The following is a 14,545-nucleotide window of genomic DNA, read 5'->3' as shown; positions in this document are numbered from 1 at the left end:
GCCCACCTCCCCAACGCCACTCTCCCCCTCGATCACCTGCTCCAGCCACACTCATCTTCTAGATGTTCCCCAACACACCCAGATCCTCAGCCCCAGGGCCTCTGTCCTCACCACTGCCCTGCCTGGAACATTATCCCAAGTCATATCTATTAGCAAATCTTTCAGGCCTCCACTTGCACTTCCTCCAACTCAACAGAGAGGCTCCATATCCCCTTTTTACCTTTGCACATGTCTGAAATGCTATGATCTGTTCTGTGTGTACCTGGTTGCTGTGTGTCTCCCTGTAAGACCAAACATGCCTGTCCTGGCCACCTCTCTGTCCCCAGCACCCAACCTGGCACAAAGCAGAGCTCAGGATCTGGGTACCAAGTGACTGAACTCTCCTGCCACAGACACCAAAGGACAAGAGGAAGCCACCAAACATTGTGAGATGAGGATGGGGAGCTGTCCAAGGAGCAGTAAGCGCAGTTCCTGGCTGAGTGGCGAAGATTCTTACAGCAATGAGGCTGAGAGCAGCAAGGATGGGTGGCCCTGGAAGCTATCTGTGGCTCTGGGTGGCGGCGTTCATGTGGTCCCGGATACTGATGGCCTGTTTGAGAAGACCCTCCACACTGCGGAAGTAGACGCTGCTGTCGACAAGGTTCTTCACGGCACTACAATGGGAGGATAGATCCAGTAGGCACCACCCTCCCAAACCCACCAACTAGAGCTCAGCAGGTACCTGGAGGATTCTGTGGGCCTCCCTGAGGGCTCCTCAGGAGCTCAAAGTTTAGATTTCCCTGCCAAGCCTAAAGGTCATTATGCAAAAGAGCACTTGGTGATAGTCCCTGCTGCCAGGCTGTCTAATATTCTGAAGAAGCTACAAGCATGTAAAGATGGCCTCAAAAATACCTTACTTTCCTCTTAGATAACCTTTTCCTACCTCCACAGGAAGTTTGTCAACTCAAATGAACAGCTCTAGAGGTGAGTGTAGACGGAATCAGGATAACTCATTACCACTTAGGGGACACTCAAAGCTGCACTCAGCTCTGGTATTGGCACCACACTGCTGAATGTCTAATGAAAATGCCCCTTCCGGCCCTGGCTGGTTTGGCTCAACGGTTAGAGTGTCAGCCTGTGGACCAAAGGGTCAAGGATTCAATTCTCAGTCAAGGGCGCATACCTGGCTTGCAGGTTCAATCCCTGGCCCCGGTCGGGGTCATGAGGGAGGCAACCAGGTTTTTTTTTGTTTTGTGTTGTTTTAAAAAAATTTTTTCTTTATTGATTTTTGGAGAGAGAGTAAGGGAGAGGAAGAGAGAGACAGAAACACCAATGAGAGAGAGCATCAATTGGCCGCCTCCTGTATGCCCCCGCTGGGGATCAGGCCCACAACCTGGGCATGTGCCCTGACCGGGAATTGAATCGGTGACCTCTTGGTGCATAGGTCAAGGCTCAACCACTGAGCCACACTGGCCAGGCCAGTTTTTTTGTGTTTTTTTTTTAATCCTCACCTGATGACATTTTTGCATTCATCTTCAGATAGAGCAGGAGGGAGAGAGGGAGGAAGAGAGAGAGAGAGAGAGAAACATTGATGTGAGAGAGACACGTCAACTGGCTGTCACCCACACGACCCCAACCAGGGCTGGGGACAAACTGCAACTGAGGTATGTGCCCTTAGCGGGAACCAAACCTGGGTCTCTCTGAACCACAGGCTGATGCTCCAACCGCTGAGCCAATCCGACCAGGGCAGGGAGGTAACCAATTGATGTCTCTCTCTCACATCAATGTTTCTCTATCTCTCTCCCTCTCTCCCTTCCTTCCTTCCACTCTATCTAAAAATCAATAGAAAAATATATTCTCGGGTGAGGATTAACAAAAAAAGAAAAATAAAATGTCCCTTCTGATGGCATTACAGGAAAACATTTACCAAGATGTGCAGGGCCTTGCTAATGCCAGAAAGTCACCTGTGCAACAACCTCTGTAGTAAAAATAAAAGTGTCATTTCAAAGTCCTTCTGTTAGCCCAGCCAGTGTGGCTCAGTGGTTGAGTGTCGACCCATGCACCAAGAGGTCACCAGTTCAATTCCCGGTCAGGGCACATTCCCAGGTTGTGGGCCCAATCCCCAGTGGGGGGCATGTAGGAGATGGCCCATGCATCGAGGAGAGAGATGTTCTCTCTCATCGATGTTTCCATCTCTCTCTCCCTCTCCTTCCTCTCTCTCTAAAATCAATAAAGAAACAAAAAAATTTTTTAATTGGCCATGAGATCAAGGACAGGAGCGTTCACCATCACTCAGTCTGTTTACTGGTTCATCTTATGCCACCAAGTGCGATCAGATTTTTAGCACTTGATTGCCAAACTTGATTTTAAGAAAAACCTCAGCCTGGCTGGTATGGCTCAGTGGATTGAACATCGTCCCATGGACTGAGAGGTCCCGGTTCGACTCCCAGTCAGGGCACATGCCTGGGTTGCAGGCTCAATCCCTGGTGGGGTCATGCAGGAGGCAACCAATCGATGTCTCTATCTCTCACTCCCTCCTTCTCTCTCTAAAAACAAATCAATAAAAACCTATTTAAAAATAAATAAATAAAAATAAATCTTTAACAAACCTCAATAATAAAACATGAAAAAAGACAAAAACAAAACAAAAAGCTTACTAATATAAGCTCACTAGTGACTAGTGTACCCCAATTTAACATCTTTCGATTTTATAGCAACCATTAACACTGCCTAAAGCATTTCGAACAACTAAAAGCCAAGGGCTCATCCTGACCAGTGTGGCTCAGTTGATTGAGCATCGTCCTGTGCACCAAAAGGTCACTGGTTCAATTCCCCATCAGGGCACATACCCAGGTAGTTGATTCAATCCCTCATTGGGGTGGATAGGAGAGGCTACCAATCAATGTTTCTCTGTTTGTCTCTCTCCTCTCCCTACCTCTCTCTCTAAAATCAATCAAAACATATTTTAAAAAATAAATAAAAATAAAAGCCAAGGGAGCTTTCATGTCCATAAAGAAAATATGTTCTTTTAGCATTAGAGAAATTCACATCTCACTACAGAGAATTATTTAGAGCTCAGGGCACACTGGCCTCCTGTCTAATCCAATTATGGTCCAGTGGAACTTTCTGGAACATGAGAGACACTTTTATATCCACTGAGATGATTACTCAGCACTTGAAATGTGGCTAGAGAGACTGAGGAGCTGAATCTTTAACTTTATTTCATTTTAATGCATTAAAGTTGAAGTGTGCAGCACTGGTGGTCAGGGCTCCTGAGCTAGATGGTGCAGTAGAGGAATCAGCAGAAAGGAAAGACTTTGATATACTCTTCCTTTAGTCTGAGCCTTGCTAATGAGGTCCTGGCTGTCCAGGAACTGTTCGGTAGCCCTGAAAGAGAAACTCTTATTTCTTTTCTACTCTTCCTTGAGCTAAGGAAGATGTTTGTGATCGCCATCCTCAGGAAGGCACCATTTGTCCAGGTCACCCTGTCCCAGTGCTAGGACTGCTGATGGCAGAACCCTCACTCAGCTCAGTGGCCCCAGCAGGACTTCCTGTCAAGGAACCTTTGCCCACCCAACAGAAACAGGCAAGCAAATGCCACAGATGGGAAGTGCTGGGAGGGTCCAGCCTCCACAAAATAACCCACAGGCCATTCTAGGGACAAATGACACCTCTAAATAAAGTGACAAAACTCCTGAGGCAAATGGAACAAGCCAGGATATTAAATACAGTTTAGGGAACCAACAAAAGCACAGGAGAAAAGGGCGGCAAAGCTGCCATAATGCAAAGAAACACCAACTATTTTTCACCTTCAGGCATCTTTCCCTTGGGGAAGAAAAACCAATCTGAAGATTTAGAGAAAATTAAACAAACAAAAAAATAAGTGGTACACCCACATTCACAGCAGTATTATTCACAATAGCTAAAACATGGAAGCAACGCGTCCTGGCCAGAGTGTTCGGTTGGAGCGTTATCCTGTACACTGAAAGGTCATGAGTTCAATTCCTGATGGGGGTAACATGCCCAAGTTGTGGGGTTCAGTCCTCAATTGGGGCACATATGAGAAGCATCCAGTCAATGTATGTTTCTCTCGCGTGCATCAGTGTTTCTCTCTCTCTCCCTTCCTCTAAAATCAATAAACATGTCCTCAGGTGAAGATTTTTAAAAATTTTTGGGAAAAAAAACATGAAAGCAACCTAAATGCCTCCTGACAAATGAATGGATAAACAAAATGTAGAATTTTATTCAGCCTTAAAAAAGAAAATTTCGACACCTAACTACATGAATGAACCCTGAGGACATTATGCTAAATGAAAGAAGATAGACACAAAAAGAGAAATACTGTGTGATTCCACTCATGTAAGGTCCAAGAGTAGTTAAATTATAGAAATAGAAAGTAAAATGGTGGGTGCCAGGGACTGGGGGAGCAGGATGGGGAATTAGTGTTTAATGGAGATAGAGTTTTAGTTATGCAGGATGAAAAGTTCTAGAGATAGATGGTCGTGATGGCTGTGCAACAATGTGAATGAATTTTTTTTTTTTAATCCTCACCCGAGGACATTTTTTCATTTTTTGTTCAGATATAGTGGGAGGGAAGGGGAGAGAGAGAGAGAGAGAGAGAGAGAGAGAGAGAGAAACATTGACGTGAAAGGGACACATTGAGTGGCTGCCACCTGCACAACCCAACCAGGGACAAACTGCAACTGAGGTATGCGCCCTTAGCGGGAACCAAACCCGGGTCTCTCTGGACCACAGGCCAATGCTCTAACCGCTGAGCCAAACTGGCCAGGGCACAATGTGAATGTATTTAATGCCACTGAACTATATACTTAAAAGTGGTCAAGATGACAATTTTTTTTTAATCCTCACCTAAGGATATTTTTCCACTGCTTTTTAGAGAGACTGGAAGGGAGTTAGGGAGGGAGAGAGAGAGAAACATTGATGTGAGAGAGACACCAACCAGGGCCAAGGATCGAACCTGCAATCCAGGCACATGCCCTTGACTGGAATTGAACCTGCAACCCTTCGGTCCACAGGCCGGCGCTCTAACCACTGAGCAACCAGCCAGGGCTAAGATGATGGTTTTTTTTATTTTTGTTTGCTTGTTTTTATTTCATTTTTTTTAAGATGATAAATTTTATGTTTCCCAATCCTTATTACACCCTCCTATGACAGATGGGGAGGGGCTCAGTGCTGGGAAGAAGCCTGCCCAAGGCACACAGAGGTAGAGCAAATAGTGAGAAGCACAGGCCTAGGCTAGAACCTGCTGTGTGGCCAAGTAAATTGAGATCCAGATGCATCCCTACACAGGTGGGCTTGGCAAGACAGGAATCACTGGGGAGCTGGCTGAGATGCCCCTGAGTGCCCAGGAGGCGACCCCAGGGCACAGTGGCATAGTGGGGTGACCTTGGCAATGGGGAGGCTGTGGTGCTCACCTGCAGGCATACTCCACTGTGTAGATGGCTCCCTGACTCTGCTCCTCCCACCGCTGCATGTCAGCCTGTGGGGAGTGGGGGATGGGAAGCTGTTAGGCAGGGGTGGGGGAGGCTGCCAGCCACCTCTATCATCCTTTCTGAAATGGAACACCAGATCACCATGGCTGCTGAGACTGGCCCCCTCCAGCCCCGTACCTTTCTTCCTACAACTCTCCTCCAGGCTTTCTGTGAATACCTAGCTACTATGTCTTGGAGTGTTTGCATCGACTATTCCCTCTCACTGACATGCTATTCCCTCCAGTCTTCACACAGCTGCTTCCTTCTCACTATACAGGTCACAACTAATCTAGGCCTGCTGCTCCTTCTTCCAAGTCTGCTCCACATCTGTCCACACACAGCCCCAATCTGGTTCAGTAACTACATGCCTCCTTGCTGGTGTCTCAGCCTTGGTTCTTATTTCAGCAGTCCCTGCTCTGCCAGTAGGCCCCAGCTCACAATGTGCAGACTCTGAAGGGGTTGGTGGCAGGGGTGCATGGGGCTCACCTTATGCTGGGCTAGCTCTGGCAGAGAGCGGCGCACATGTTCCTGGAGCCGGTAGAGGGCCACAGATGGTTCATTGGCCAGGACGTAGACGCTCTCAGTGAACTTGTCTGTGACTGGGTCCAGGATTGACAGTGGAAGGCAGCAAAATAAGGGAAGGGAATGTACAGACACAAAGAAACAAAGCATAAGACTCCTGATTGCCCAACCTATGAGTCCAGCCAGAGCGAGGGGTATCTGGTGTCCCCTCCAGCAGCTGGGTCACCTGTGGCCCAGGTGATAGGTTGAAGGAGATGGTCACAGAAGGCCTCACTCATTATATTATCAATACATCCAGTAAACTCATGATCTTTCCCCTCCCAAGCCCCCTTGTAGTGGACACAGCTCCTGCCCACTTGGATCCCCTTGCATTCTTTTTACCCCAGTGAATAAATCTGAGATTCCTCCTGAGGATCCACTGTTTATTGGATCTGAAAGTGCCTGAAAGTTTATTTATAACCCTGGGTGGCCCGCAGCCATGAGGAGTATGAAAGTCTCTGCCCCTTGCTGTGTGTTGGAACAATTGGGAGGCATGCCTCACCTCCCTCTGAGAGATTTTGCTGGGGATCGAACCTGCAACCCAGGTTATGTGCCCTTGACAGGGAATTGAATCTGCGACCCTTTGGTGCACAGGCTGACACTATACGCTCTGAGCCACTCTAGCCAAGGCTCCCTCTGAGGGGTTTTACCTGAGGTTGCTCCTTGCTCAGCCTCCTCCCCAGCCATGTTCTGTTTTACCTCTCACCTGCAGGGCTCTCCTGGTAAGTTAATTACACACAAATCTTCATCCCAGGGTCTGCATTCCTAGTCAGTTGGTCATCCATACCATTTATGAGCAGATCCTTCTGGTTCTGCCACAAAACAAAGACCAAGCTCACCCATGCTTACTACTGCACTGGTCTAGGTATGGCTACCTCCCACATGGATGCCAGACGTAGCCCCCCCTGGTCTCCACACAGCAGATGGAGTGAACTCCTAATGAACACATCAAATATGTCCCTCCCTTGCTTGGAACCCTTCCATGGCTCCCATCAGCCAGATAAAAACCTGCTTTCCTCACCATGGCCCCTAAGGTCCTGTGTGTTCTGCCTGCTGTTGACCTCCCTGCCCTCTTCGCCTTCTGCCTAGGCACAATGGCCTCCTGGCTGTTACTTAGACACTCCCAGCACTGTCCAAAAAATCTTTCTGAGATGACTGAAAGGTTCTATAATCTATACTGTCCAACATGGTAGCCACTAACCACAGGTGGCTACTGGGCACTTGAAATGTGGTCAATGTGACTCAGAAACTGAATTTTTAACTTTAGCTAATGTTAATTACCCATAAATACTGTGACCAGTAGCTACTGTATTACAGCAGATCTCTAAACACTTTGCCACCTCAGGGCTTTTGCATCTGTTGTTCTGTCACTGGCACCATCCCCATCTCCTACCCCTGCCCCAGGCTTCTCTTCATTCCTGTCTCAGCTCAAATGTCACCTCTTGGGCAAAGCCTTCCCTAATCACTAAGCTTAATCAGATGTCCCTCATTCTTAACCTCAGCCAGCACTTTGTTCATTTCTCTTATACTTAAATTCTTGTTCTTTTTTTTTTTTTTTATCCTCACTCAAGGACATTTTTCCATTTTTTGTTCAGGTAGAGTGGGAGGGAGAGAGAGGAACAGAGAGAGAGAGAGAGAAACATCGATGTGAAAGGGACACATCGAGCCCTGGCCAGTTTGGCTCAGCGGTTAGAGCGTCGGCCTGCGGTCGGGAGAGACCCGGGTTCAGTTCCCGCTAAGGGCGCGTACTTCGGTTGCAGTTTGTCCCCGGCCCTGGTCGGTCGTGCGGGTAGCAGCCACTCGATGTGTCCCTTCACATCGATGTTTCTCTCTCTCTCTCCCTCCCACTCTATCTGTACAAAAAATGGAAAAATATCCTCGGGTGAGGGACACATCGAGTGGTTGCCGCCCGCACAACCAACCAGGGCCGGGGACAAACTGCAACCGAGGTATGTGCCCTTAGCGGGAACCGAACCCGGGTCTCTCTGGACCGCAGGCCGACGCTCTAACCACTGAGCAAAACTGGCCAGGGCTAAATTCTTGTTCTTTACTAGGTTACATGTTTACAGAAAAAAAAAAAAATTAGAGCTTTGATTCGTGAGGGCAGGGCTTCTCTGAGCTTGTTTCCTCATCTGTAAAAATGCAATGATAACAGTACCCACTCTTGAGGTCTATTACAGAGATGGACCCTATGCTACTGCCTAAAGCAATGTGGTTAGCGAGAGAGAGAGAGAGAACCCTGTTGTGTCTGGGAGTCAAGGGAGATTGTGCATGAGTCTGTCCAGTGTGAATTAGTCCAGCTCACTGGCCCAGCTTGCCACCTCCAGACTGTATAGATTATAGAACCTTTTACCCTCTTGGGCCTCCTCCTTTCAAAAAGAGCATGTAATAACTTACACCTCAGTGTTATTATAAAAAAGGTGGAATTAAATGTACTTGTGCCCTCTAACTAATTAGAAGTAACATGTGTGATAAAATAACAAAAAAACTTTATAATTTAAGAACTTTGTGGCATTTTGTAATTTACAACTATGTGATTTAGAAATATTTGGTATACACAAATGCGTAACTCTATAGAGCAACAATACAAGGATTGCCCCGCCCCAAGCTTTCTTCTAATGTATTACAAATATCAGATCATTGAGTTCTCAAAAGCCTATGAGGGGAGGGACGGAGACTATACTCCTCGTTTTACAGATGACAAAACCGAGGCACGGGGACTTTCTAAAGGTTTCAAAACGAGTCACCGGCCCAACCAGGATTTGATGGCAGTTCTATCTCTGGCCCTCACATTCCCTCACCGTCTTTGTCCTTTCCCTCCCTGTCAGGTTGCCGATCTGCGAGCTCCTGGACTCTTCGTCCAGCCCGGGACCTCGCATTACCTTTCTTCCCTTTGAGCTGCATCTCCGGTTCCTCCATAGCGACAGCGGCCTGAGAAACCTAAGACCCGGAACCGGAAGTCTGGAGGTGATGACAGCTCCCTAAACCTTCCCGGGCAAAACCGGACTCGGCCCTACCACAATTCCAGTACCAATTGGCCTGTTCTCTCCGTTCTTCCGTCTCTACCTAGACAGGAGAGGAGCCATCAGTGAGAGACTTGGGAAGGGAGCACACCGGGAGGCAGGTGAGGAGGGGACAAGAACCCCATGAAACTCCAGGAGGGATACAGAGGAGGGGATAGGCAAGGCGCCCTCCCTCCCTGAACCCCCTTTTCCAGTGGCGGATGAATTAGGGGAACGTGCCATACATCGTTCACTTCGGGACGTTATAAACTACCTCTTTGTACCCCATTGCTGCCATCAAACCCCTGCACATGTTCATGAGCCCTCCAAGACCGCAGAGAGAACACTGTTATGGACAGGGATGACAAAGGAGTCGCCCCTTTAAATCCCAGACGCCCCGCCTGCTTTCTTCCTCTAGCCCTCCAAGGGATAAAACCCCGCCCACCCGTCTGAACCTGGAGCCAATTGGCTCCTAAAAGGCGCCGTGAGATCCTCCGAGCCCTTTGAAGCTCCGCCCATTTCTTCGGACCCTACGGAACTTTCTTCTGAGCGTCGGAACAAGACCGCGCAGGCGCAATTGCACTGCTCGGGCCCCAGCGGAAACCACGCCCCTCACCCAATCCTTAAAGGGCCAGAAGCAGCTTCTACTGCTCCTGTCCTTCCGCACTTTTGGGGGGTGGGGTGCGCAGGCGCAGTGGAGGAGCTCTGGGGTGGGGGTAGTGGTCGAGTATCAAGTTGCTCTCTGTCCCGGCAGAAGAAGCCGGGGCGCTGAGGGTCCAGGCTCCAGACTGCTCCCCTTTACATCAGTTGGAGGAGAAAAGTTTGTGAATTGGGCCTCCAAGTTTTGGGAAACCTGAGCTTGCGGCGAGGGGTGACAAAGAAGGTTCATTGGAGGTGAGTGGACCTCCTGGATCTGCTTGGAGGGGTGGGTGGAATGGAACCAATTACATCTTTGTTGACCCTCAGTCATTCTGGGGAACCACCCTCCAAAAAAAGAGCCACAGCAAACCTTTATTAAGCTCTGCTGGTGTTTCAGGCTGCCAGCTCAGTTATACTGACGTGACTACTCTTAGACCTCATTTTCATTTTATTAATGAGGATACAGGTTCAGAGTAGTTAAGTCATGTTCCCAAGTTCTCACAGCCTGTAAGTGGAAGGATACCAACCCAGATAGTTGACCCCAGAGCCAGGGCTTTAAACAATGTCTGTTGTATGTGCCTTGGTGTGGGGAGTGGGCCTGAAAAGCAACTGGACTCTTGATTTTTTTTCTTTTTCTTTCTTTTTTTTTTTTTTATCCTCACCCGAGGACATTTTTTCATTTTTTGTTCAGACAGAGTGGGAGGGAGGGAGAGAGATAGAGAAACATCGACGTGAAAGGGATACATTGAGTGGCTGCCACCCGCATGACCCAACCAGGGCCAGGGACAAACTGCAACCGAGGTACATGCCCTTACCAGGAACTGAACCTGGGTCTCTCTGGACCGCAGGCCAACCCTTTAACCGATGAGCCAAACCAGCCAGGGCTGGACTCTTGATTTAATTTCCTCCCTGAGCCAGAGTTTACCCACCCTCACTGTGTAAGGCCAGTTATGCGGTTGATGCCTAACTTAATAAGAGTTGTCTATAATTATCTGTACCCTTTTGGTGCCTCCACTAGCTTCCCGCATGGAGCTCACCCAGCCTGCAGAGGACCTCAGCCTGACCCAGCAGCCCCCCACCCCAGAATTTGGGGACCCTGAAGACCCCAGGGATGAGGCCCCAGATGGCTCAGACACAGTGGTGCTCAGTCTCTTCCCCTGCACTCCGGAGCCTGGGAATCCTGAATTGGATGCTGGTGCCTCTTCACCTCAGGGTAGGTACTTGCCCTGGGCTCCAGCCTCTGGGATGCAAGGACTGTGGAATGTCAGGCCCAAGATGGGGTCTCTGTCTTCATGTCTCAGCACCTAGGACATACATGTCTACCTGCTTCTAGTAAGGATTGCTTAATTGTTTTTATTGTGGTAAAATCCACATAACATAAAAGTTATTTTAACCAGAATTGCATGCAATTCAGTGACAGTAAGTACATTCAGTGATTGGTAACCCAACCTCTCTCTATACCCCAACCTCTGTTTATACTTCTAGAACATTTCCATCACCCCAAAAGGGACCTGGGCCTCTCCTCAGGGACCTGGGCATGACTTCCACACAAGCAGCAGGACCCTAGAGCTGGCAGTCTCTCAGGAGAACCAGTGGCCTTGCCCCATAACTTATTTAACATCTCTGGTGTCAGGCAGGGCCCAGGACCCCACTCAGGATACTCCGAAAGTTGCCTTTTCTGAGGAACAACAGTCTCCAAATTTTCAGGTTTTCAGATGACCCATTGATATCTGTGGGTCATCTCCAGATTGGTAAGTGGGTCCTATAGCTTCTAGCTTTCAGGGCTCAGCTCCAGTAACATCAGTGGAGAGTGGATAGGAGAATCAAGCAGTGTCTTTGGTAGCTCTAAGTCCCCAGGGTCTGGCTTGAAGCCCCAGAACTCTTCCTCTTCTCTCTCCCACCAGGCAGCTCCCTGAAACACTCCACGACCCTCACCAACCGGCAGCGGGGAAATGAAGTCTCGGCCCTGCCGGCCACCCTGGACTGTGAGTGTGGCCCCCATCCCCAACGAGGGGTCAGGTAGTAGAGTGGCAGGGCTGAGAGGAGCAACTTGGGACAGGAGGTAAACTGAGGTACAGATCAGGGATGGGACGGGTGAGGATACTGCCTCTTTCTGGCCCCAGCCCTGTCCATCCACCAGCTTGCGGCCCAGGGAGAGCTGAGCCAGCTGAAGGAGCATCTGAGGAAAGGTGTGTGTTCACACCCATGTACCTAGTGTATCCATGCTTGTCTGACCTCATGTGCTGGAGTGTGCTGTAATGACCTGCGCCTGTCCATGTGTACCTGTGTCTACATGTGTGTATAAGTATGGCCACTTGTGTGTATCCACATGTGTCCCCCCATCTGACCCCAGCCGCCCACCTGATTCCCGCTCCCACAGCTTTGGGGAGAGTGGGCAGGGGTGTAGCCCAGTGGTACCACCCCCTCCTGCCAGGCGACAACCTCATCAACAAGCGGGACGAGCGTGGCTTCACTCCCCTCATCTGGGCCTCGGCCTTCGGAGAGATTGAGACCGTCCGATTCTTGCTTGAGTGGGTGCGTCCCTGCCCAGCTGGGGGCTTCCAGGGACTCGAGGGCGGGCCAGGTCTTGGCTGAGTCGGCCCATGTCGTGGCTGTAAGATGTGGCTGCCATGGGAACCACAGGATTCCAGGGGATTCTCCCATTCCTCCCATCACTACTCCTTCTGCACTCACCCCTTCCTATCACTGCCACCTCTGCTCCCTGCAGGGTGCTGACCCCCACATCTTGGCCAAGGAGCGGGAGAGCGCCCTGTCATTGGCCAGCACAGGTGGCTACACAGACATTGTGGGGCTGCTGCTTGAGCGTGACGTGGACATCAACATCTATGACTGGGTGAGGCACCACATGCCAGCCCTGAGATCCTTTCAGGGTAACAGGCTTGCTCTGGATGCTAAGAACATAAGACAGACTCATTCCTGAGCTTCACAGAGCTCCCAGTTTTGGTGGGAAGGGAGCAGGGGAGGAGTTGATAAAGTAAATAACACTGTGATGGCAGTCACACAGGCAGCTGCAAGAGCCAAGGCATCCTGCACAGCCATGGGAGGTCAGGGAGGGCTACCTGGAAGAGGGACATCTAAGCTGGGCTCCAAAGGAGGAGCTAGACAGGCTAGGTGACAAGCAGGAGAAGGAACCACATTGAATTGGAGGGTGCTGGGTGGTGTGAGAATCCAGTAAAGATAGTGCTGGTTGCCCCTCCCCCTATCAGAATGGAGGGACGCCACTGCTGTATGCCGTACGTGGGAACCATGTGAAGTGTGTGGAGGCCTTGCTGGGTGAGTGGGAGTAGAAGCTGGCCCTGGGACACTGCAAAAATCAAGGGCCAGGGAGGGGTCAGAGCACTGCTTGAACAGATCGTGCCTGCTTTTCCCAGAGGGTTGATCAGGGGGCTGGAGATGGGGCTTCTGTTGGACACATTCTCACGAGAGTTCAGTCTCTCATCCAAGTCTACAAGGGCAACCATCAGACCTGGGGCTTCATCACTGGGGATCACTGGATGTCCAGAATCCCGTGCCCCATTCTGGGATCCCAGTTCTCCCCTGCAGCATCTGCTCTGCTTTGTAGCCCGAGGAGCTGATCTCACCACTGAAGCTGACTCTGGCTATACCCCAATGGACCTCGCTGTGGCTCTGGGATACCGGAAAGGTCAGCCTAAGACACATGGGGAAGTGGCAGGGTGTTATAGGTGGGGAGACCAGAGAGGGTACACAGGGCATCCCTCTTGGATGTCAGATGCTGGCAACAAGAGTGTTCACGTTAGCAAACATCAAGTGCCATTGTATACTTGGCCTAGGCATGTGCTAAGCCTGGTTCTCAGGGATCTCCCTGTGATTTGGGGTGGAGGCCAATGTGTGCCAGTAGCTGGGGTCATGATGGGGGACACTCAGGCACAGAGAGGCTCAAAGGAGGCCCTGGCCCCACCTTAGGATGGATTGGGGTCAGGGTGGGTTTCCTGGGGATCCAAGGGGAGGGAGGATGGTCCAGGCTGGAGGAACAGCACATGCAGAGGCCTGGCAGGATAAGGACACCCAAAGGAAGGCTGGGCCACACTGCACAGGGCCATGGAGGCCACCCTCTCTGAGGCAGGAGGTCGGTGTAAGCAGAGACTTGAGGCAGACCCCTTTGATATCCCACTTCTCCATGGATGAAACAGGGTGATCCTACCAGAACTATCCCCTGGGGCCATTGCGGGGGGGATTGAGGGTTTAGGAAATATCCCCTCCTTGTTTCAAGGAGACTTCCATTTGGGACAAATCAATCTTCATAGCTCTTCTTGTCCTTTCATAAACATCACAATTCACCAATTTGGTTTTGTAAGGAATATTTTTGTAACCCTGAAATGCCTCTTAAAACACATTTTTATAAACTTAGAGGAAATTAAGGTTTCTGGGATAGGGGCCTTAGTCTTCCCAGTTGTGTCCTGGGAGGGACGTGGATTTCCCTATGTATGAAATGGGTCCTTTATCCACGTCCCAGGGTGGAAAGGCCCCTGTTCGTCCCCAGAGGAAAGGGTGCAGTTCTCAAGGCAGGACTCCCCAGCTCAACCCCTGATGGGAGGGTGCAGGTGGACCGGTTTCTCTGCAGCCCCAATTCCATTCATGGCCCACCTTTTCCTTGTCCTGTTTCCAGTGCAACAGGTGATCGAAAATCACATCCTCAAACTCTTCCAGAATAACCTGGTGCCCGACGATCCCGAGTGAAGGCCACCTGCCCCACAGGGACTCAGACACTCAGGGAACAAAACAGTTGACCCAGAGTTGGGGGAAACCGGCAACTGGCTTCAAAGGCAGCTCTTGGACAGACGGGGGGGATGGGATCATTCCCAGCAGAAATCAATAAACCTGTGCAGAACT

At 50.0% G+C, this 14,545-nt stretch overlaps 2 protein-coding genes across 6 annotated transcripts; one reads left to right on the top strand and one right to left on the bottom strand.

Annotated features, from left to right (window-relative positions):
* Window positions 1–428: 428 nt before the first annotated feature.
* Window positions 429–9,556, bottom strand: BORCS8 (BLOC-1 related complex subunit 8). 2 transcript variants are annotated; one of them, XM_036240010.1, is made up of 5 exons: window positions 9,480–9,556; window positions 8,834–9,094; window positions 5,958–6,070; window positions 5,415–5,479; window positions 429–653 (listed from the first exon to the last, which is right to left on the bottom strand). In XM_036240010.1, exons 2-5 carry the CDS (start codon window positions 8,949–8,951, stop codon window positions 539–541), a joined length of 411 nt encoding a protein of 136 aa, XP_036095903.1. In that variant the 5' UTR covers window positions 8,952–9,094; window positions 9,480–9,556; the 3' UTR covers window positions 429–538. The 2 variants fall into 2 exon arrangements, with proteins under 2 accessions (XP_036095903.1, XP_036095905.1); XM_036240012.1 differs by lacking the exon at window positions 9,480–9,556 and having other exon boundaries at window positions 8,915–9,078.
* On the top strand, window positions 9,094–14,543 carry RFXANK (regulatory factor X associated ankyrin containing protein). Of its 4 annotated transcripts, none has more exons than XM_036240007.1 (10): window positions 9,094–9,156; window positions 9,453–9,928; window positions 10,692–10,886; window positions 11,578–11,658; window positions 11,797–11,862; window positions 12,108–12,208; window positions 12,402–12,527; window positions 12,901–12,967; window positions 13,257–13,337; window positions 14,322–14,543. In XM_036240007.1, the coding sequence occupies exons 3-10, from the start codon at window positions 10,700–10,702 to the stop codon at window positions 14,390–14,392; spliced, it is 780 nt and encodes a 259-aa protein (XP_036095900.1). In that variant the 5' UTR covers window positions 9,094–9,156; window positions 9,453–9,928; window positions 10,692–10,699; the 3' UTR covers window positions 14,393–14,543. The 4 variants fall into 4 exon arrangements, with proteins under 4 accessions (XP_036095900.1, XP_036095899.1, XP_036095897.1 ...); XM_036240006.1 differs by having other exon boundaries at window positions 9,095–9,156; window positions 12,027–12,208; window positions 12,429–12,527; window positions 14,322–14,433; XM_036240004.1 differs by having other exon boundaries at window positions 9,095–9,156; window positions 12,027–12,208; window positions 14,322–14,433.
* Window positions 14,544–14,545: the final 2 nt, after the last annotated feature.

The sequence above is a fragment of the Molossus molossus genome, unplaced genomic scaffold (assembly GCF_014108415.1).
Source record: "Molossus molossus isolate mMolMol1 unplaced genomic scaffold, mMolMol1.p scaffold_m16_p_4, whole genome shotgun sequence".
NCBI lineage: Eukaryota > Metazoa > Chordata > Mammalia > Chiroptera > Molossidae > Molossus > Molossus molossus.
Note: the sequence above shows the minus strand (reverse complement) of the source record. Positions and strands in the feature narration are given on the sequence as shown.